The sequence below is a fragment of the Myripristis murdjan genome, chromosome 19 (genome assembly GCF_902150065.1).
Source record: "Myripristis murdjan chromosome 19, fMyrMur1.1, whole genome shotgun sequence".
NCBI classification, from domain to species: domain Eukaryota; kingdom Metazoa; phylum Chordata; class Actinopteri; order Holocentriformes; family Holocentridae; genus Myripristis; species Myripristis murdjan.
In genome coordinates, this window is record NC_043998.1 from 22,098,015 (window position 1) to 22,121,217 (window position 23,203).

The 23,203-nt window shown below is 41.1% G+C and overlaps 1 protein-coding gene across 1 annotated transcript in view; it reads left to right on the forward strand.

Moving 5' to 3' along the window:
- Positions 1–23,203, forward strand: part of rab26 (RAB26, member RAS oncogene family) — a 115,533-nt gene that overhangs the window by 55,587 nt on the left and 36,743 nt on the right. Inside the window, exon 5 of the mRNA XM_030078387.1 lies at positions 12,149–12,201. Within this exon, the coding sequence (XP_029934247.1) occupies positions 12,149–12,201 (53 nt within the window). The remainder of the gene's footprint in view (positions 1–12,148; positions 12,202–23,203) is intronic.

A 23,203-nucleotide genomic window follows, 5' to 3' on the forward strand; every position in this document is an offset into this window, starting at 1 on the left:
ACACAGACATTATGTGGTTGGATAGATTGCACTGGGGGTAAAGTGTGAAAATACCTTTTTTTGTATTCTCTGTGAACTTTTCCTTCATGTCTGCAGGCACTTTTAGAGCTCTCGTTCGCTTTCCTTTTCGTTTTTTGTGAACTGTATTTACCCAGGGAACATTTGTTGAGTAGATGTGCTCAGAACAACCGAGGCGTCTTCTGTTGAGCCACAGAGCGGCCATGTTGGAGGAGCCAAGAAAAGATTTAACACAGAAGGGCAGCAGCAGCATCTCCATTTTCACTGGCACTGGTTCAGGTTTCTGTCCAGTCCAGCAGGAAACAGAGGAGATGACTTGACCAACATCATTGTAATGGATCATCGATCAGTATTCCAGTCTGTTCCAGCTTTGATTGTGATGAGTGCCGATACTGTCTGCTAATGGTTCCCCGACTGAGTTTCTGTTTCTGTATCACTCCGCCTTGTTTAGCTCTGAAGCTGAGACAAAGTGACGGTTGGCATATTGAACTGTAGCAGCTGGTACACACTGATGCTTATGTAAAATGGACTGCTTTGTCTGTCTGGAATTGTTTTCTCAGCCCTTCTAATCTGTGGCATATTTACACTTATGCAGTACTCTGTAATATTTGCGCTGGTGTATTTGACCATAAATTAACTAATTGCTTAATTGTAGATTTTACAAATGATAATCCAAGTTATTTTCATGCAAGTCAAACTCTATTTGGGACTGATGTTGATATACAACAATAGTGATTCAGTCTATAGGCCATGGTATCTGATGTCAGGTAGATCAGAAGAAGAAGAAGAAGAAGAAACTATGGATGAACAGACAAAGAAAAGAGCGCCATCTACAGAAAGAAGATGTTACAGTCCCTCCACACTAGACTACCCGCCCCAAAGATCCTGCCACAATCAAAACATGGAATTTACGGATTAATGTATTCATGCTTTAGCTTTTTTCCCATTGTCTAAACTTCAAAACACTGCAGCATATTGATGATGACTACATTTCTCAAGGGCGGCTCAATAGCCGCTGAAGGACAAGACGGCATTTCTCCTTTTCCCCCGTTCTGATTTCTGGCAGGCCCCGCAGTCCCAAACCGACTTCACTAATCATTAGGCCTCCTAGGCACCTATTGATCTTTTTTTATTCAGCCTTGGCCCCAGTTTTGGCTGCGATTAAGCCCATAATGAGAGAACAAGATTCCTTAGTCCAGACAATCAGTGCAAATTAGTTTGTTGTTCCAGTGAGCCTGGTACAATCTGCTGAGCCCATCTGGTGGAGGGGGTGTGAAGGTCCATCTGGGTCCAGGGACCAGGCATGGACTTTTTTTGTTGTTGTTATTTCCCCAGTGGAGCTGCCAGTTTGTCATGCCCGCAGTATGGAGCCAGACCACAGGGTGCTGCAAGAGAGGGGGAGAGGGAGACTCAGTGGGGGAGGCAAGTAATGACTGAAGGTGATGGGAGGGTAGAAACATAAAATGACGGGAGAGAGAGCGGACGGGAGTGTAAGTGGGGGAGAGAGGGAAGATGTGGTAAGGTAAGATTAATTTTATTGATGCCCAAGGGGGAAATGTGTTGTTGGAACTGTAAAAAAGCAGTACACCAGACTAACAAGTATCATGAATACATCATATTGAAATTAATGATGCTGATGCAGAGCTCCTATTGGCTGGGATGAATTATCACTATGTCGTCAAGTTTATTTTTAGCCCATAATCACTGTCTACAGCTTCACAAGGGGCTTCACAGACCCATGGTTTATTAAAAAAAACAAACAAACAAAAATAAAATAAAATAAAAAAAAGACAAATTACAAATTTAAAGGCAAGCACATACTGTACTGATCAGATGTGCATCCGTTAGCTATTCACATATTTTTTTAATTCATGCGTGGAGGTAGAATATGTACAGACATGTGTGCAGAGGTGCACACTTGCTTGCTGCCTGTTCACATTTTCAGATTCACAGGCAAGATTAACATGATGTACATATATCTAGATGAGCAAAAATGGCAACAGAGTATTCATATTATCAGATTTAGAAATTTTATTTACTGCATGTATGACAATGGGTCCAGTATTACATATAGTAGTAACATATCTAAAAAAAAAACCTATTCACATTGTAAAATTTACAAGTAGAAGTAATGTGTACAAAAACATGGCCAGATGTGCAAAGATGTGCATTAACTACTCACCTTTTCTGATTTACAGGAGACTGTAAATTGGTAGGCTATAGAAATGCATCCCTGCAAATGTGCATAGTTAGATATTCACTTTTTTTTTTTTTTTTTAAAGTTGGATATGAAGTGTACAGAATTGTATCCAGACATGCATATGTGCATTGTTAATTACTCACATTTTCAGATTTGCAGGTGGAGGTAAAATGCATAGTGCACATACACAAATGTGAAATTATGGACCTCTAGAGATTTAATGGTCATGTGCAGGTCAAGTGCAAAGGCATATGTGAAACCGCGCCAAGCAGAGCAGGAGAGGAAGTCCAAAGCATATTGTTGTTGTTTATTTTGATTTTCATTTTATAACTTCTATTGTAGCTTGTATCCTTCTCTATGGGTTAAAAATTCTTCCATCTCCTGGGCTTTTAAAACCCTTTAAAACTCCATTCATAAATAAGTGATGGAGACAGTAGCTGTGTCCCAAAAGCACACTACTAAACAGTACCTACAGTGAACTCATTTCCATAGTATACTACTTTTGTGGTTAGTATGATAGAAAGAGAAAAGAGATGTCATTATTGCCTCAATGGAAGCAAAGTACTGAAATTGGCACTGAGGAACAAAGGAAGACTGAAGCTCAAGGTTTTCCATTACGCCGAGGTAGTGGGTTTAAATGAGGGTTTTATTCCAAATATTATATCAAGTGGCAGCTATTGTGCCGGTCCCATGTGCTTTTATTCTGACATCTGATGCATTCGCGCTTCTTCCCTGAATGTTAAATAGTCGGCAGCGAAATCAGTCCTTGTAAACTCCAAATGTTGAAGAGACAGACACATTTGATTTTTTGGAACAGTTTTCCTCCGGGATGGAGCCAGAGGGCAGCGGTAGTTCAGCATATATGCAATAAAAAGTGGAACTATTTCTATATATCAGTTTTGGGAAGGGAAAAAAAAAAGTTCATAATTTAATATCTCTAAAATACAGAGGATCCAGTCTATTTCGCTGGCACAACCAAGGACAGAAGTTCTCCATTGTCCCTGAAAAAGTACCGCCACGTTATTAAGTTTTGTGCTATCAATCATTTTGGAGGAATGGGACTCATTTTTGCAAATGATAGACATCTCAAATTGGAACGAAACTCCTCAAGTGTCCTTTCCACCACCGTATCGTAGAAAACGATGACGGGCCATGGCGTGACGAATTAGAAAAAGCAAACTATCCGAGTGACAGAGTTAATAGATTTCTGAGAGCAGACGACGGCTGCATCAGGAGTGACAGCTCAGAAATGGAGGCCGTGATTGAAAGGCTTGTTCTGGCTGTATTGTTTACAACGAGGCTCTTCGGCTGCTCCGTTTCCTTTTTAATGGCCTCCGTCCCGCCTCTCCGTCACCCCGGGGGGCCCGGGGGGGGGGGTCTTGACAAAGTACAGTAATGTTGGTGGTGCGGCCCGACCCAACACACATCAGCGCAAATCGAGTGAGTTAACTGCATTAAAGGTGCCACATAGATGTTCTTGATGATACCTTGGGATAGTAATAGTAAACAATGAGACCATTGCAAAGACAATTAAAGGGGCAGTTTACCCATTTTGAAAAATTGTGTATTGTTTTACTTGTTCCCTATGGGCAGTCGTGATGCCATCCTCTTATTGTTGTTGCTGTGCTGGATTGTGGCTGGATGGCCTCATTACTAACTGTCATAGGATACATATTTCCCTGCTTATTTTTCTTTAAACAAGATTTATAGGATATGTTTGGTATTTCTCTTATTTCCCAAATTTAGTAAAATATTAATAAACAGAACTGGCTTATGTGAGGAGAAACTAGCCTTCAGCACAGTCCAACATGATGCTTGTTTTTGGTCTCAAACCATTATGACTGTCCTTTTTGTCAACTGGATGCTCCCAGCTCAGTCAAACACGCCTTGAAATCGTCCACCTGAAAAATGGTTGCAAACTGTGTTTTCTGAGTTTTATCTGCTGCTTACTGGGCTCACGTTGTGCTCAACTGAAGTGGAAACTTTCGTTCGACTGCACTCTCCAACCCGCGACAATATTCCAGTCTTGGGGTCAGCTCAGAAGAAATTTATGTTCTTTTCATTCTTTCATTCAAACCTTTGTTTAAGCCTCGAAAATCATCCCTCATTTACTCTGATTTTGACATACAGGGGAATGTGTGAAATTATCCAAATTGCCAGGGGAGGTGAGAGTGTAGATCATGAGGATGTGTCAGTAATTCCATGTGCTTGCTTTTGAAATCTGGGTTATTTCACGATATCGACCATCCAGCAGTACATTATCCCTTACATAAAAGGAACCCACGCATATTATCTTCCTCTTTTTGTTTTGGTTAACAGCTCAGCTCTTGCTGTTGCTGCTTCCTCAGAAAGCGGTGTATTTTTCAGAGTCATCTTCCTTCCTGCGCCCGGTCCTTGAGTCTGCACGTTTCCTCAGTCGCCACACGGTATGAAAAGAGGCTGAATTGGTTTTCTCTGGTAATCTGTTGAAGGCCATGGAGCTGAAGCCTGTTCACCGTGACTCCTGAATGAAGACCGATAATTACTTTTGCACACTGTGGGCTGTGTCTTCATATTTCTGCTGTTGGTTCAACCGCAGCACCTCACTCTTTTCTATTTTTGTATTTGGAGCCCAGCACCTCCAGCTTCTGCTTGCTCTTGACTTGCAAAGCCAAACACAGCAGGAAGCAGCTCTAATAGAAAGGCTTGCAGGAACACAGGAGCTCTGATGGAGACTGGCTTTAGACGACATCGCAGGAACAAAAGAGCCTTCATCTATTTCTTATGTATATCAGTGTCATTACCTCATTATGTCACTGCTGTGCTGTCCCTAATTCCACACTCCCCGCGTCATCTTTTATTCCCTCTGTTCCTTTTTTCCTTCGCTCGCCACTTTCATCCCTAATGGACGAATCAGCGGTGGCTTGTGGGGGCGACGCAGCGCATGTAAGAAAGACTGGTAGATGAAGGAGAGGAGGGAGAAATGAAGGGATGGACGAAGGCTCAGAGAGGCCTTTTAGGGTATGGAAGAGACAGAAAAACCAAAGATGCGACGGCTGGCGAAGAGAGGAGACAAAGCGCTTGAAGGTGTTGCTGTATTCTAATATAGGGCAAGCCTTGAGCTGTGCCATCCATCATCGAGTTTTTTTTTTTGTTTTTGTCTCTTAAAGATGCACAAACACACCTGTGCACACACACCTACACACACTCACAACCCTGCGAGCTCCCTGCATATTAAAACTGATGTGGCAAGGTCACCGTCAAAGCCGTTTTGGAGGCTTTTTTTCTCAGGTGTGTGTGTGATGTAAGTGGGGAGGAAGGCCCAAAGGTGTGTATGTGTGTGTGCATTAGAGGTCTGCAATGCCAGGCCCTGCTCAGGTAGGATCGATCGATTGATTGATTGATTTGTCACATTAATGCCCCCATATACTATAAAGTAAAGGCTTAATATATAAGTTCCCTCTGCAGTAATCTGTCTCTTTGTGTGTTTGTGTCTGTGTATCTGCATGTGATGGGACACATTAGTGTGTGTGTGCTTGCGGTTCTACTCGTTCTAAAAATTAAATTTGGGCTCTAGTCAGGCCGGGGCCACAGATTTCACAGGACCTGTTGGGGCGAATCAGGTGCGGCCTTAAAGTAGACGGGTGTAGTCGCGATCTGGCCTAAACATCCAGCCTGACGTTGATCTAAAGAGTGTGCAATAATATGTTGATTATTAGTTTATCAGCAAAAAAAAAAAAAATTAAATATAATATCAATAATCCATTACTTTTTAAATTTATCAGGCAAAAATCCCAAAATTTGCTAATTCCAGCTTCACTAAGATCATGAGATTTGGTGCTGATTTGCTTTATGGCACTTTTTTTCTAGTTGAACTATTTCACCTGCAAATTTTCAACTTCACATTAGTTTCATCTAACGTGGTCTAAATGTATTTAGGTTATCAATAACTTTTATTGGCTCTTATCCTTCCTGCTTATCAAAATAAATAAATGTAGAAAGAAGCCGGGGAGGACAGCACAAGAAACAACTTGTCAAAGAGACAGGAGGCCGTTTTTTTTTTTTTTTTTTTTTTTTTTTTTTTTTTTTTTTTTTTTGAGAAATGGCAATTCTGCAAAATTTCACGTGTAATGATGTTCTTTCAAATATAACTAGACAGAACAGCACAAACTGAGACTTCAAACTACTTTTATTTTTTAATAATACAGCCCCAGTGTATTAGTGATAAACCAATTAGTTGATTGAAAATAATTATAATTTTGATAATTATTTTAGACATTCATTGAGAAGCTCCAAACATTGGATTATTCCAGCTTCACAATATCGCTAACATGTTAAGAATGTTTCACTTTACTCCATTCATATCATTATACGACTTTCACGTCATCACATAGGAGTTTGGATGATTAATAAAAAACAAAAATGTTAGGTTGAAAATGTTGAAAATAGTTGCAGGCCTTCTTCTATCTCCACTCTCTTGCAAAGTTATTGTCTGTATGCGGCACAGTACAGTAACTTGGTTCACTTTGTCTTTGTCTCCAGACATCGATCCTGTTATCATATTTCTTCTGCTTTACCTGCTCATCTCACCCTCTTTCTCTCTCTCGCCCTCTTTAACATTTATCTGAAAACGCCGGCTCCAAATATTAATAGATTCAGCTGTCACCACGTCTGGGGAATTTAGTAATCGGTTGTCACTGTGATTGATCCGTCCCCTCTCTCGAACGGATGTCGTCGAAGCGAGCCCTGCGGCCTGCGCTCAGCCCGGAGAGACGCCGGCAGAGCTGTCATGTGAATACCGAAGGCGAGGGAGAGGAGGGGAAGCCAGGGGCGTTTTCACCTGCTGCCGCTCACTTGCCGGGGTGGCAACCTGCCCGAGGACATGAACCGAAACTCATCAATCATAAAATGTCCAACACACACAGACGGCTCGTCATTAGCAGGTACTGGTGGTGTGAAGTAATTGGAGCTGTGATTTCAGTGTCAGAAGACAGTAATGGGCTCTGAAAGTGACTTAGTGACTCAGGACTTGGCATTACAGCTGATGGAAACTTGGCTGTGCATTTTTAGTCAGTGTGTGTGCATGTGCATGGAAAACAGTGGGGATACAATATTTATTTTTTTTAAGCCAATACTGATATTCAGTGTCTTCCCAAGCATGACAGCTGATGCCAATATAGGGATTTTTGCAAGAATTATAGTACAAATACAGGTGCAAAGCGTGCTTTTCAGACAGGCTTGTCTTTAAATGACTGCTATGTAAACTCTTCTGTAAATCTGTTGCTAATTTTACTGTTGTACGACATGACAAAATTGCCTAAAAATTGTCTACAATAAACAAAATCTCAGCAGTAAAAAATTATTTTGCGCTGATTATTTTGGCCATCTTTTTTCAAGCTGATATCAGCTGATACTGATCACCTACCTACAGAAATCCTGGTTCAAAACTTGATTTATGTGACAATTTAAACAGTCTTAATTATTTGATTTAAATATCTACTACTTTATTACAGACTAATTTCATAGAATTTGGTTTAAATATAAAAAAAATGTATGCTTTATGCTGTAAAGTGCCTTTTGATACAGCTGCAATATAAATAAAGTTTAGTATTATGTGTCTGCATATTTGCTTTGCATTTGTGTGTGTGTGTGTGTGTGTGTGTGTGTGTGTCTGATACTCAGGGAGAGGAGAGCAGGCAAGGTCAGGCAGTGATTATTGACAGAGATTATCATCTCAGGGATGACAGGTGGCAGCGCTCCGTATTGATCTCTTCAGTCCTTCACGCCCCATCACTTCCTGTCCAAAAGCTTTTCCTGCCTTCAAGTGCCGTGTCGGAAGCTCGTATTTCCGACGTCAGAGCTCCTGTGTACGACTCAGCTGGCGTCCAAGTATTTTGGTCGGAAATATCGGGTAACCATAGCAACCGAAAAAAATGGAAGCTGTCAGAAACTTTTACAAATCACAACTCGGAAACTCAGGTAGCATCGATGTTTCCCCAGTTTCATTCATTCATTCATTCATTTTCCATGCAGCTTATCCTCATGAGGGTCGCAGGGGTGCTGGATCCTATCCCAGCCTATCCCAGCCTATTCCTAACCCAACGCTATCCCATCGCTCATTGGGCAGAAGGCAGTGGAAACACCCTGGACAAGTGTCCAGTCCATCACAGGGCAGACCAGACAAACAAGCACATTCACACACACATTCACACCTATTGTACAGTTTTTAAATTAACTAGATTTTGGTGGCTTATGGAGACAAAACAATTCTTTCGTTTTCTGTTGAGACTCTGTCCATGGTGCTGAAAGGTGAACTCGGCTGAGTAAATGCCCCCCAGCCTGATGCAAATGCCTATAGTGCATGCATTAGCGTACACATGTGCAAATGCATAAAGGTGCGGGACACTTAAGGTTCCCGATTTTGGGCTTGAAAATATGGTTGCCCTCTGGTTGGCTGCAGGCACAGAGTACAAAGTTTGTCTTTTGGAGGGGGAGAAGGAGTGGCTTTGCAGTGTTTACACTCCGCCTTGGAATATGGGAGAATGGGAGAACGCGCTGTGATGCAAATTTACTGCTTCAAACTTGGTCTGAAGCCAGCACTGATTGCTTTGCTTATGGTCTTTGAATGCAGCATGAATGGCTTTACTTGTTAATGTAGTGCAGAAAAAAGTTTTAGCTGCAGTGGAAAAAAAAAGAAGTCCTAGCATTATCTAGCTTGGTATCACAGTTAATATTGACAACGTCTCAGGGTGTTTCTCCTGTTGATTGCAAATATATAATAATGGATTAAATTGATAACACACATAATGGGCACGACTTGTGGTCTTTCTCATGTCTTGGTTTCATACTTAAAGAACCAGATTATTAGCAACTGGAAGGAACCAGAAACTCTATTCCAAAAAAAAAAAAAAAAAAAAAAAAAAAAAAAGGCCCGGCCACATCAGTTGAAGTTGTAGTGGCTGAAAGTCAAAAGTGTATTTGAAAAGTCAAATTCATATGTCAGGCTCATTATAGTCAGCAGAGCTTCTTCACCTGCACAGTCTGCTCAGTTTGCTGAGGAGGAGATGCTGTGCTTGACTTTTCTTTGGTCTTAATGGCAGTAAAACACATGAATAATGCAGTTTAGGATGTTTTTTAGGATTTTTGCAGTCAAAGCAGCCCACCTTGACTATAAAGCGCTACAGGAAGCTCACTTTCTCTCTGTCAGCATGTCTGTCTTTTTCATCTGTCTGTCCACTTGTTTGTCTGTCTCTCTCTTTGTGTGTGCTTAGGTTTCTGTCTTGCATGTCTGTTTCTTGTCTTTCTGCCTATAGCTGCACTTTTCAGCGACTCCATCTGTCTGTCTGGCCTGTTCTTATTCCCTCTCTCCATTTTTCTACCTCCTTTTCGACCTCCTGTCTGCCCTCTAACATCTCTCCCTCCGTCTTCCATCCTGGGTTGTTTTTCCCATCTTTTACCTCTTATTTTGCAACTGCAGTATAATTGCAAGTGATAACAAAGCCCTCCTGGTTTGTGTCTGGTGAGAAACCTCTCCATCTCTCTCTGTCTCGCCCTTTTGGCATGATGTAATTGGATCGGAGGTGAAGGAGAGCCGCCACTTGTGTTTTAAGCTGGTCTGCCGGTGACCGATAAAATCAGGAGCCGTGCAGTCGCGATGCGTTGCGCTGCTTTGTCTCTCCCTTTCTCTATATCTCTCTGCTCTCTCTCTTTCTGCGTTTTACCAGTTTGACAGAGACGGACCGTCCTCACGGTGATTACAACTCATTAAACACCCTTCACGGACTTGTCTGGCTGGAATAAACAAATAGAGAACTTAATCCAAAATAGATTGGTGAAACCTCACAAAGAAACCCTGGAAGAATGAGGCCGGATGGAGATGGAGATGTAGGTAGAAGAGAATACAGCCGGAGGGATTAGATTGAATAAGAGAAGAAGAAGAAGAGCTGTGTAGGTAATTAGCTGAAGCTAATTCTCCCAAGTGATGGTTGATCCAGCTGAGAAAATGAGTTAAGATGCCCACGTACTTCTAATGAGTTTGCTGTATTATGTATGGCATCTAGTTTGGGCTGAAAAATACCTGAGGTGACATAATCCTGTTCTGCGGCACAGTGCAGCTGCATGTAATTACACCACACAAGTGCTGTGGTTTGTCAGGTGTGCTAATTTTATGGTAAGTGGTAGAGCTGAAGTACAGAGGAAGCCATTTCAGAAGTCCCGCTTCACGCATTTCGCCTACTTCAGTCCTGTGTTAATGAAACAGGCTGTTTTTTTCCTCAACATTTCCCAGAGCTAAAGTGTATAACAAAACTGTCCAATAGGAGCTGTAAAGCGAAGAAGTATTAGACACAGTATATTAGAGATAAACAGCTGTAAGTATTTGGTGTTTTTCAAAGGTGAAACATCATGATTCATTTCAACAAAAATTAGCTATCAATGCTTTTGACCTGAGAATAGATACTAAAGATGATGAAAACAGCAGCGGCCCTGGGTTTGACCCTTGAGGAACCCCAGAGAAAATTTTCCTTTCTGCCGATTTAAAACTGCCATCTAGAAAATTCAACAAGTTGACACTGGAAGCAAGTGGGATTATCTCATCCCAGTGGCAGATTTTAGAAGATTTTAATACTGAATCTGAGATTAAATGATTAAGATGGATGTGTTTTTGTAGTAAATACAAATGGTCAGATTAATAACCCAGCATTAAAAGAAGCCCATCAGCTTGATGTAAAGGTTGTCACACAGCGTAAAAATATCTGCAGAGGGAAATTCAAGGCAGCACTGTCACAATGACTACAGGCTGTTAAAGGAGAGGCTACAAATTTTGTACTGCAGCTTGTTTGCGTGCAAAAATAAACTCAACTTTATGTAAAAACATCATATAATAAGGGTTTTTAAGGCTGCTGTCCTATGGGAATGCACAGACCTCGCAGAGACACTGCGGTTTCTTTTTTGAAGTAAGAGTTGTTTATTCTGGCAGGGCACACCATGAAAATCTCCATTTAGATAGTTTATTAAGATGCATTTTATTGTTTGGTTGAACAATCAGTGGCACCAAATAGTTTTCCGTCTCATCCAGCCTGCCCTTACAGCCTCATAATCAAATTAAGCTGTTTAATTAATTAATGATACAAGGCAACAGAGTAAACAACCTCATCTAGTTCATGCGGTGTTGATTTGTGTGTTGATGGAGACGAAGCTGTTGCGACACAAAGAGGTTTGGCAAAAACAACACTGTAGTCAAAACTTCAGTCACGTTAGAGTCACGTCACTGTCTTATATTCCAAAAACATTGATGGGTAAAAATCTGCTGCACTGTGTATATCCTGTATGTCTGTTTGTGTGCTACGTATGTCTGTGATTGGAAATTATAAACTTGGGTATGTAAAGATTTATTAAAATGTGCTTTTAGGGGGTTTTATTGTCATTGGGAGCATTGTGATTAAATTTCAGAAAGTGTCCTTCGACTAGCATATGTTAACTGGCAAGGTGCAGATGCAAAGCACTGCAAAAAAAAACATAATCTTCACTTTTCAAGCTTTTTAAATTGATTTGAAGAGGACCAGTGGCTTTAAAAACTCATTATTCCAGAAGTAGACGGTGTTTATTTTACGGCTGGTCCCGGCCCGCAGGTGACAAACACCTTATTAACCAACTGCTGTGAAGATGAAGCTGTGTGTTATCGCTCCGGGTTGATCTCATGAAAAAAAAAAAAACAAAAAAAAACACTTTCTGTTAATGTGCTTTTATTTATTTTTTGATTTTTTGATTTACATATTGAGATTATTTCCAGTTTTAGCACTTAAAGATGCTTTGAACTCCGAGAGTGAGGGTTAAAATCCGAGTTTCTAAACCAGGAACCCCTTCTTGATTTTTGGCATGTTGTGAAAACACAAATACGTTCCAATTCATCCTCTTATTTTTCATATCTGTTTTTATCTTCTGTCTCCTCAGCGCTGCTCCTCCTGTACGACGTCACCAACAAACGCTCCTTCGACAACATCAGGGTAAGAGCAGCTTTATTTTTTTGCAGCCTCATCATCCTCACCTCTGTGACCTGCTGCTCCCAGACGCAGGGAAACAATTTGTCCAATTAACCAATTAAGGACATAAATTATTTCATATGTCTTATAATCAATCATTTCAGTCATTCATCAAGTAAAATGCTAAACATTTTCTGGTTACAGCTTCATGAATACTAACTTTTAATTGCTTTTTCATGCCTCATAGCATTAGAAAATAAATATTTATTCAGTCTAAGGAAGCAGTTTGAAAACATTACCTTAGCATTAACTTGTTATCCACCTTATGTTGGAATATGGAAGTAAATAGTTGTTCAGACTCCCTTTTTTTGGGCCACAATTCTGTTTGATTGCCTCCCTGCTGACTAGCTTGGCGCTTATTTGACAATCTAGTGGGAGCACTTCCAAAATTAAATCAGTTGTTGTGTTAAGAAGGTGAGTTAGCTTGCCAGTGACTGGAAGTGCCTGCCCGGAAGAGGCTGCATCCGTATTTCCATTAAAAATAAGGTGAATGGGCTTTTGTCAGCATTCATTCGAGCATGCATGCGTGACCTTGAGTACATCAAGTCTTTTAGACAACATTTATAATTGTATTAGAACACGTGACGGCCAAGAGTGTGCAGATTTTCATTGCAACCAGAAACACCACCAGGTGATGTCATTAGCTCCGCCTCCTGTGGCGGAAGGTGAGCCAATCAGAGATATCGCCTGCTGTAAGCTCTGACTGGAAAACCTGCTTCCCCATCATTGCATTAGTCATTCTACAACAGTACCAGCTCTGTTTTTTGGTTGTTTTTTTTTTTGTCTTTTTTAATTTGATCATATTATTTTGGCCCTCTACCAACTGAAATCAGCTCCCACTTGTTAAGCAGTAAACATGGTTGTTGGTCCAGCGGAGCTTTTTGGCTTTTCTGACCTGAGCAGCTGATTTCAAAGTGCCGGTCGTAGCACCAGTAGCAGTAATAGTTGTGTAGTAGCTGGAGCTCATAGACGGAGGCGTCAGTGTGTTTTCAGGGCAGTGCTGGTGACTGTCTGATGGTCCTGTAGATTTATGACTGGGCAGCCCCCGCTGTTGTCCTGTACACTCCCCATGTGTGGCTTAGTTCATCATTGTTTTGACAGCTGAACTGGGCTTCTGTGTATTATGGCTCAAAGGATTTTACAGTCCAGATCACTGTTTAAAGGAACAGTTCACTCACAGTCATTTTCCCACTTACCCTGAAAGCAGCCTATCCATGAGGACGGGCAAACTACAGGATATTCATGCAGCCCTAAGATGTATGTGTGTTCAGGGCGGATAGATATGGTTTGCAGGTGTTCTTCGGCAGGAAATAGTTCCCAATCCCTGCAACCCTAATTAGGATAAATAGGATAGTTCCCACTGACCTGTTGCTGTTGAGTTTTTCAAATGTAAATAATATCCAACCATGGAGAAATCTAAGGCACTTCTCCTTTGAATGAAGCAATATAAATTATTACTCAGGCAAGAAAACAGACCAATGCATATCGACTCTAAGTCTTCTTCAGGATCTGTTATTATGCCCGTTATTTACTTTGTAAATCATTGACAGTTTGAGCTTCACAAGCAAATTTCCATCCAGCCTCATTGTTTTGGGGTGAATGGAGACGGAGTGGAAACCTCGCCAAATCACACAGATGGATTGCCCTCACTAGGGGTAAGTGGGAACATGTCTTGTAATTTGGGTGAATTGTTCCTTTAAAAATCCCATTCATCTAAACAGTCCCAAAGTAGTGATACAGTTTGAATTGTACCGTATAATTTAACGTATTTTCAGTTGCGATTGCTCTTGGCTGGACTCTCTGCATAGGGCGAAGGCGCTCTGAATAGGGAACAGGATCCGACGATGAAGACGGCCGGTGGACGATGATGAGGATGAGGAGGGTTGCCTATAAATGAGGGTGGTGGCAGAGATGAAGAGCACGCGGTGCTGCAGATGAGAGCTCGTCATTTTCCCCAAATGGGTCCGTGTCTCTTTAGTCGCAGCGTGTCGCTCCTCCCAGCGCCGCGTCTGAACTCGGCCCCGCTGTGATTTTCATGCCATCTCCAGCTCCATTTGGAACCTCTCATCTCTTGTAGGTGCATTTCTCTGCTTTGATTTACACAGAGCGGAGTTTAGACCAGAGTATGGCCATTATAAATGTGTGTGTGTGTGTGTTTTTTTATTACACATCAAGGAGAGGAATATCGCCATCTCCATCTGGCAGGCCTGCTGCACTTACATCTGGAGTGTGTGTGCGTGTGCAAGTGGCTTTGTGCATGTGTTGCACACTGTTGGATATGTGTGTGCACGAGGCCCACATGACCTGACTGAGTGTGTGTGTGTGTGTGTGTGTGTGTGTGTGTGTGTGTGCCTTCATTAACAGAGGATGAAGAGCAGTCCCTGGAGAGAGACAGACACAGAGCTTATTCTCAGTAATCATGCTGTTAATAGTTGCATACATCACTTTCTATCAGGAATTAGGAAGCCTTTCATCTCATGTGGATGGGTAACAGAGGACAGACAGAAGAGGATGATGTAGTTTAAGGGGGTGAACATATACTTAGGCATGTTTTAAATTTAAAAAAAAAGAGAAGTTCCACTTTACTACTCTCTATCATCGACTGATGTAACACAACAGTGACTCAGCCTGTGTTCAGCCGCTGAAAGCTTTCACTTTCGCTGTTCTTGTCTGGTGGCTCTAAAGTGATGTGCTTTTAAGTGTCTGGCAGCAGCAATGGTGTGGAATTAATACAAGAAGACCTTAGTAGTTAGTTAGTATGAGCAGTGATAATCACCACGGCAGAACAGACAAAGAAAAGTGAAATTCAAATTTCGCCCAGGCAAGACATATTTATTTGTATAGCACATTCTATACACAACGGTAAGACAGGGTGCTTTATTATAAGGCGTAAAAGGACATTTAAAAGCATAAAGAAAAAGAAAATGAAAGAAAAATGCAACAATTAAAATAAATAACATGGAAAAATCAGGTAGTAAAAAGTGCATTGGCATTAAATGGTCAAAGTGCAAATAAAACCTCTTGTCTATAATTTAAAGTACAACACACACAATCTAAAGTTCAAGCGTTTGCATAAGTTTAAGAGAAAGTGGTGGAGAGCATAAAAGTTTTAAGCGTGGATTTAAAAGTAGTTTAACGTCTCAGATTCAGTTCAAGTCAGTCACTCGAGTTCTCAGATTCCCTGGAAGTTTGTTCCAATGGCGAGCGGCGTAACGTCTAAATGCTGCCATGTTTGAATAGTTAGCAGGCCAGTCTCAGAAGCCCGTAAAATCACACACACTGTCAACAGAGAAAGACGTCACAGTCCCACCTACGTTTGCTCAGCACCAAAGATGGAGACAAGGACAATAAAACAAGACCCTTCTCTGAATGCACCTGTGCACTTCCTCCGAGGTTTTATATCTTCAAAACAACAGTGTCAGGGATAATTATGTATTCGCCCCAAGTGCTGCCGTGTTTGCTGCATCTGTCGCTGCAGATCCTGGCTGTGAATGTGATGATTCAAATCACGTTTATTTGAATCTTTTCAGATTTGCTGTGCTCATTCGTGACCCCCCGATGAAGAGCTTTATCGATTTTGGTGACCTCACGACCTTTCCTGTACCGCCAAGCCAGACTCAGGTCATTTCAGTGTTGCTCACTAACAGCATGTGTCTAGTTTGCCAGGGTGTTGACACAGTAGGCACTTCTCTCCTCCAAATGGTAAATGGATTGCATTTCTATAGCGCTTTTCTAGTCTACTGACCAGTCAATGTGCTTTACAGTGTTTTCATTCATTCACACACACATTCATTGACAGCAGAGGCTGCCATGCAAGGTGTCAAGCTGACCATCAGGAGCGGTTAGGGGTTCAGTGTCTTGCTGGGGATTGAAGCCATGGCAACATGAGTTTAGGCAGGCAGGTGTGCAGGAAAATACCAAAGGCCAGCCATATTTGTTGGTGCAAGTAAATTTGAAGGAAAACAGGAAGATGAATGCACATATCTTGTCTCCGGTCCCTCCCCTACCCACCGAGCCACAGACAGACATGCACAGCTGATTGATGGATCTCTGCAAAGCCCTCTTGCTCTTAAGTTTGCCTCAAACGTCGGATGCTTAAGGCTCAAAATTTATTTATAAATCAAATAGAAGAGAAATAACACCATTCTTATTATCTGACTTAGTGCCTCACCCATTTATGTTCGTCTGACATGAAGATTACTCAGTTTAAATAAAATATCAACTTTAAAACCTGCCTGTGATCACAGGAACAGGCTGTCATCCTCTTCTTGAAGGCCAGGTATAAACATTGCAAACTTGCTGTGGTCCAATTTTACTTTCAGTCTCAGCTTGCTAATTGGATAGCATGCAAGTTGTCAGTGTCAGCATTGGCAGAAAAAAAAAAACATCCTACTGCATCTGATCATTTCCTTACCTGTACAGAAATTTCAAAATTGGTTTCCTGCCTGTGGATGTGTCATACACGGTAGCTTTCCTCGTCATCTTTCTTGTTATGAGCTCGCCGCTCTGCTCTGTTGCACGACTTGAAAAAACAGGCTCACATGCATGAGGTTCCCGCCGCCACAACAAGTCTTGGCGAGTTGCTTTTGCTTGCCAATTTTCCTCCGAGCTGCAGGAGCTTCTTCACACTCGCTGCCAGGTATCCGTGTAGCTATCAAAGCTTGCAGGAACAGAAACAGAGGATTATTTGAAAGAGAGTGTCACACCGGCTGGTATCATAATGGTAGTGGCTTGCATGTAACAGCCTTCGTCAGACATCAGGGAGCTTTTGATGAAAGTGGAGAACGAGCGAGGAGGCGGATGAGTGAAGTGATGTAACAACGTGAACATATAGCAGTCATGTACAACATAAAACCTTCACATGGCTTCAGACTTTACCTTGTTTTTTTCTGCATTTGCTAGCAGGTGGCAATAATGAACGCTGTGTGTATCTGCATGACTCAGATATTGGAATTTGGACTCACAGGATCCATCCTCTTTCAGTCAGGATGATAGCACATTGCTAGGTGATCTATGTTGTGATATTAGGTGGTTGCTAAGGTGTTGTGGTTGGCTGGTAGGGTGTAAATAGGTGGCTGCTATGGTTTTTAGGCCCGTTGCTGGGCTTTGCTATTTGGTTGCTGTGGTGTTTCAGCTGATGGTAATGGCACTCAAGGAAATTGCTGGAATGTTTGTAGGTGGTGGCCATATTATTCTAGGGTGTTGATAGGTGGTTGCTAAGGTGTTGAGGGTGGTTGCTGTGGTATTCTAGGAGGTTGCTCACGCGTTTGTAGGGCAGTTAGTGTGGTATCACAATAGTGATGATAGGTGGTTGCTATGGAGTTGCAAGTGGTGGTAGGATTTTGATAGGTGGTTGATGTGGAGTTGTAGGTGGTGCTAGGGTGTTGATGGGTGGTTGTGGTAGAGTTGTGGTGCTGTTAGGGTGTTGATAAGTGGTGCAAGGGTGTTGATAGGTTGTTGCTGTCGGGTTGTAGGTGCTGCTAAGGTGTTGATATGTGGTTGCTATGGAGTTATGGTGCTACCAGGGTGTTGATAAGTGGTTTCTATGAAGTTGTAGGTGCTGCTAAGGTGTTGATAAGTGGTTGCTATGGAGTTGTGGGTGGTGTCAGAGCGTTGATAAGTGGTTGTTACAGAGTTCTAGGTGGTGCCAGGGTGTTGATGGGTGGCTGCTTTGAAGCTGTAGTTTGTGTTGATAGGTGGTTGCTAGGATTGCTATTTATAGTCCAATGGCTTTTGTGAATATTTCTCCATGTATTATGTGATCTATGATATTTGATTCATCTGTTCCCTCTGTCAGTTCAGCCATCCATGTTAATCACATAATGATGATCAATTTTCTGCCTTTCGAGTGTGACTGACTCCGTCTTTATGAATCCTCCACATGTACAATGCATCTGTCCCGGTCCACTCAGGGATTCACCCATGTATGAAAGGGCTAGCACGTCATCAGCATTTTTACTCGGAGATTACACATAAGACGGCATTAGCATTTCAAAACGTGACTCCAAGGCTCAGAGGCAGGTGCAGACACAGAGGGTGGCTAGTGGACTGTGTGTGTGTGGCTCTTAATCCATGTGAAGGGGTTAGAGAGTACACCTGTTCAGCACAGTGCTGAACTACGACCTGCAACACACACATATGCACATGCACACAAACAGCCAAATTGGGGGTTTTAGTGTTAATCAATTCTAATTACAGTGATTTAAGCACTGAGTATTCAGGCATAGCAAAGTGCATGTGAAAGCAAAGTCTATGCGCACACACACACACAAACACACACACAAGTACAAAACAGTTACAGAACCCAATAGTGTGCAGGTTGTAATGTCTCTGCATGACATTACCACCAGGCTGATTAAAGTCCACTGTGCACTGACACCACATTGGGTGGATAAAGTCCAGAACCTGTGATTTGTTCCATTTATATTAGCATTAGCTCTGATGTTATGGCTTTGCTTCAGTGCAGATGGTCTGATTTTATTTTAGACTTACAGGAAACAGGCTTCACCATGTTGTTCTCCATTACTCCATCTCTGTAGTTTTTTTCAGATTCATGAAACGTATGATGTTTACTGCCTTAGCTTCAAAGTTTGCAGTGGATTCAAAACAGTAAACAGGGAAAATCTTTAATGAAGCAGCTCCTGAAAAATTAAAAAGACCATGTTTTCCGTGGCTCGCGCAAACAGCAATGAGAGAAGTTCTGCAGTGGCTGCTAAGTGGAATGTGGAAGCTCCAGTGAGTCTAAATCTTAAATTTGTTTGGGTTCATTGAAAGAGAGTTTTTAATCCTTGAGACCCAGGTTCACCTGTCAATCAAACTATATGTGGGACTCTGACTTTTTTTTTCTTCTTCTGTTTATTCCAAGCAAACCGTAAAATGCACCACTTCATGCTCAACAGAAAGAACTGGCTGACATTGAGCTTTATAAACTCAATCTAATGAGTCATTGTGCCATGCCAGCATGCACATCTGTTCACCTTCAATAAATTCCAAAGAATTTGCTTAATTTAGATTGTTTTAATGTTTTTACAATATAATCCCATTACTTCTTCATGCTGGAAAACAGTGACTCTTCAGTGACGACATAATGCTGAACTGGCAGGTATACACAAACCTTTTAAGCACTAAAAAAAATTACATTTTCGAACAGTCACCCCAGACAAACTTGCCTTCCTCTCCCTAACTTATCTCCCATTGGTTTACAATTTTGATCAGTGCCGCTCCGTGTTAAGCCCTGCATCAACAATTTGTTTGAACACAAAATACATCAAATTAAGGCTACTCCAGAGGCTCTCAATGCTAATTCATTATAACGTTAAACTTTAATTTATATGCATTCATATAGGCCTGCATTGCATTCTGGTGTTATGTCATATGCATTTGAGAGGACTGCAGTATAGATTTGAAAAAAAGAAAGAAAAAAATATATATGTACACATACCACAATATATACCTCAATTGTGTTAAATCCATTAGTAGCGCGCAGCCTCGGGGTGAAAGCTGGCGAGGATCAGGGTGATAAAGAGCTTTCTCTGTTTCTCTATACGCCGTCTGTTTCTCCCTCACTAACTCATCTACCTCGAAGGCCATCGAAGTTTCCCTCGCTGTTATTCTGTCTCATTCTCCTGCACTTCTTTTTATCTCTCATTCACTCGTGTTTCCGCTCTGTAACCATGTCACTGCTGCTTCCCATCTGCCTCTCTGTTTCCCTCTGCCTCTCTTTTCTCAGTGGAACTAGAGGATACTTTTACTATCATATTAAATGTTACATAATCATTTCAGTGGCTGTGTGACACTGCAGCTAACACTGGGCCATTTACAGGAATTCTCACTAATGTGCACTGCCCTTGTAAAAATAAACATTGAAAAATAATAATAATACTAAATATCCATACTGCTTCCTGCCTTATCTGTTGGTCTGAGTGAAGAAAACCTTAAGCACAGTCATTTTGTGTGTGCGTGTGTTTGTGTGTGTGTGTGTTTGTGTGTATGCATGTATATGCGTACGTGTGCCAATCATTGGTGTTAAATTGATTATATGGTCATCTGTGGGTTGATGAATTTCTCTGATTTTTGTGCCTGAAAAATGTTCAAAACCCATTGGAGGAACTGAAAAATGCATGGCGGTTTTGCTAAAAAAACAAACTTGTTTTTGATAATTCATAATAAGTGACTGTGCGGTGTATATGAGGGCATGCTTGTGTTTGATGCTTGGTGTTAATTTATTTAACAGAGACGATTCATATTGATGAACATTTAAAACCAGTGTAAATATGCCAGATTAAGCCTATAGGCTAGTTTTCAGCTGTAGTCTCTTGCAGGCTGATGTTAAAATGCAAGACACATCTAGAAACAGGGTCGAAATACAAGACACAGATAAGAAAGCTTCATGCACATCCTGAAATATGCATATCAGGAAAAATGTGGTTAGATCACAGTATTAAACCAGTGCATGTAATCATATAGTGTTCGTGTTTGTTTTTTTGTTTGTTTGTTTGTTTGTTTGTTTTTTCTCTCAAATTCGTGTTTTTGCTTGATACTGAGGAAGTTTTGTTTCATCTTTTTGACAGAAATCTGATTCCATACACAGCCTCCTGTACTGGTTGCTCCGGCTGATTTTCAGAGATAAGCAGCCTTGTCATGAAGGCAGGTAGTTTTCTATAACTGGAATAAAAAAAAAAAATCAAATTGTCATTGAGTCAAGTAATATTTGAGAAACTGTAACAATCCTGTACAAAACTAAGACTCAGATGCAGAGAAAAATGCAGAACTCCAAAAACAGTTTGTAAGAAAAAATCTTTAGTTTTAGTCAGTGAAGGCAGCAAAACCCGTACAAGGGAATCACATGAAAAATAAAGTCCATAATTCCAGGCAGAGTCAAAAACCAGACAAGCAAGCACAAGGAAAAAAAAAAAGTCGCTCGAGAGCGTGTACACACGAGGGAGATAGATAATGACAATCTGGCAACTAAACAGGGGAAACACTGGGCTTCAAATACACAGGGACTGATTGCAAACAAGACACAGGTGAAACACGATCAACAACACAGGAAGTTCAAAGTAACAAAAAAACACAAGATGGCATTAGAAAATAAAACAGGAACTGGACACAGAACACACGAAAACATGAACTTGACCGAACATCACAGAAACGGGCTATTTCGAGATCTCCGTGCTTGTTAAACCAAATTTTATCAGCACACTGCAACGTCATCTCACTTTCAATTTGATTTCCTTCCTCGTCATCCCGGGGCTTCATTTCACCTCTCTCTCTCTCTCTCTCTCTCTCTGTCTCTCCCCCTCTCTTTCTCTCATTCTCTGTTTGCAGCAGTGCGCAACTTCTACATCAAAGAATGAGGATTATGACATGCATGACAGACTGACACCCACAACACCCCAACACTGTCAGGGTCTTAATGCCTTTTCATGTGACAGTAGTGCTGGCATGTAATAATAATGACTGATAATAACCAGACACTAAACAGCAGCACAGTATCAACATATTGAAGCCTTCCTGCTCTCTCACAGAAATGCACCCGTGTTGACACATTTCACTTCATTATCACACAGGAAAAGACTTAAAAGTACCATTACAGTCAATTTGAAACTGGTCTGACTCTACTTTGCAGCAGGTTCCTGTCCTGCAGCACATACAAGACAAAGACACATCAAAATATAAAATTACAGCCACACACACACTACAGGGAAGAGGATGAAATGAGAAAGATGGTGTGTGTGTGTGTGTGTTTGAGCTGAAATCAGCGGCTCTAGGTGTGTCCTTCCTTCAGATCATATTTATAAGTGTGTTTGAATTGCGTAATAGAGGTTATTGATCTAATTTAACGTGGCATCTCATTCCAGTGTTTTGCGCATAAAAATGATCTCTGACTACTGCTGTTTTTGTAAGCTGGTAATGGGATAAGTGCATGCGAAATTGATCTAGTGATGCGTTCCTGTCTTGTCTCTGTCTTTTGGATCTGAAAGTAGAATTTAATGGCTAGATTATTGGTGTATTTTTGAAAATTCAGGGCATAAGAATGTGAGAGTGCAGCACAGTGATGAGTCCAAGGAGGGAGTTTGCTATGGATCTTATGAGCTTTATTGTATAGTCTTAATACTCAGTGGTTTCCTTTGTGGTGAGGGACCAAACTGAGAGACGGTAAGATATTGTCGAAAGCATGATTGTATGTAAATATGTTTCAGACACAGTATGCATAAGATATGAGCTAATCTTGTCATAAAAAAAATTCTATTTGCACTTCTTTGATAAATTATGAATGTGGTTTCAGCAGGTGAGATGTGAATTGAGGAAGGTACTTGTAGTTTTATGTGATTTGATTTGCAAAATGAATGGGGTCACACAGATATAGATGAACATACATACATACACACACACACATACAGGTGAACATATGTACATGCATGTGCATACAATCAACTGATAAAGGTAAATTTTTCACACATGACTCATTTGTGTGTTTCCCTTGTGCTACAACTGGTAATGAGTAATTTCCTTCAGGTTTCTGATTGGTCAGGGACGTGTTGTTGGTAATTTTCTTTATTGGTTGCTATGCCAACTGTTGGAGCAGGCAGGGAGCTACTTGGCACTCTGTCTTATTTTCATTGTTTTATTTTCATGTATGCTCACTGGAGGTATGTCGTGCTGGGGTTACTGCATATGCTGTGAAATGTCAGGAGACAAATACTCCCATGGGAAGTAATAAAACAAAGTCTTCTTATTAAGAAAAAAACTATAAATCTTCACATCTTAATGGTATTTTTAATTTAGTTTTGATGACATCACATGAAGAGACATCTTCTGCATTCCTCATCTGTTAATGCATATAGACTGCTGTGATATAGTGACATATAAAGTAATATAGACTCCATATAGAACTGTTTTTTATTATGAGAGTAGCACTCTTGCAGTTGATTATAAGTCACATTGTTGTGTACCAATGACCCTG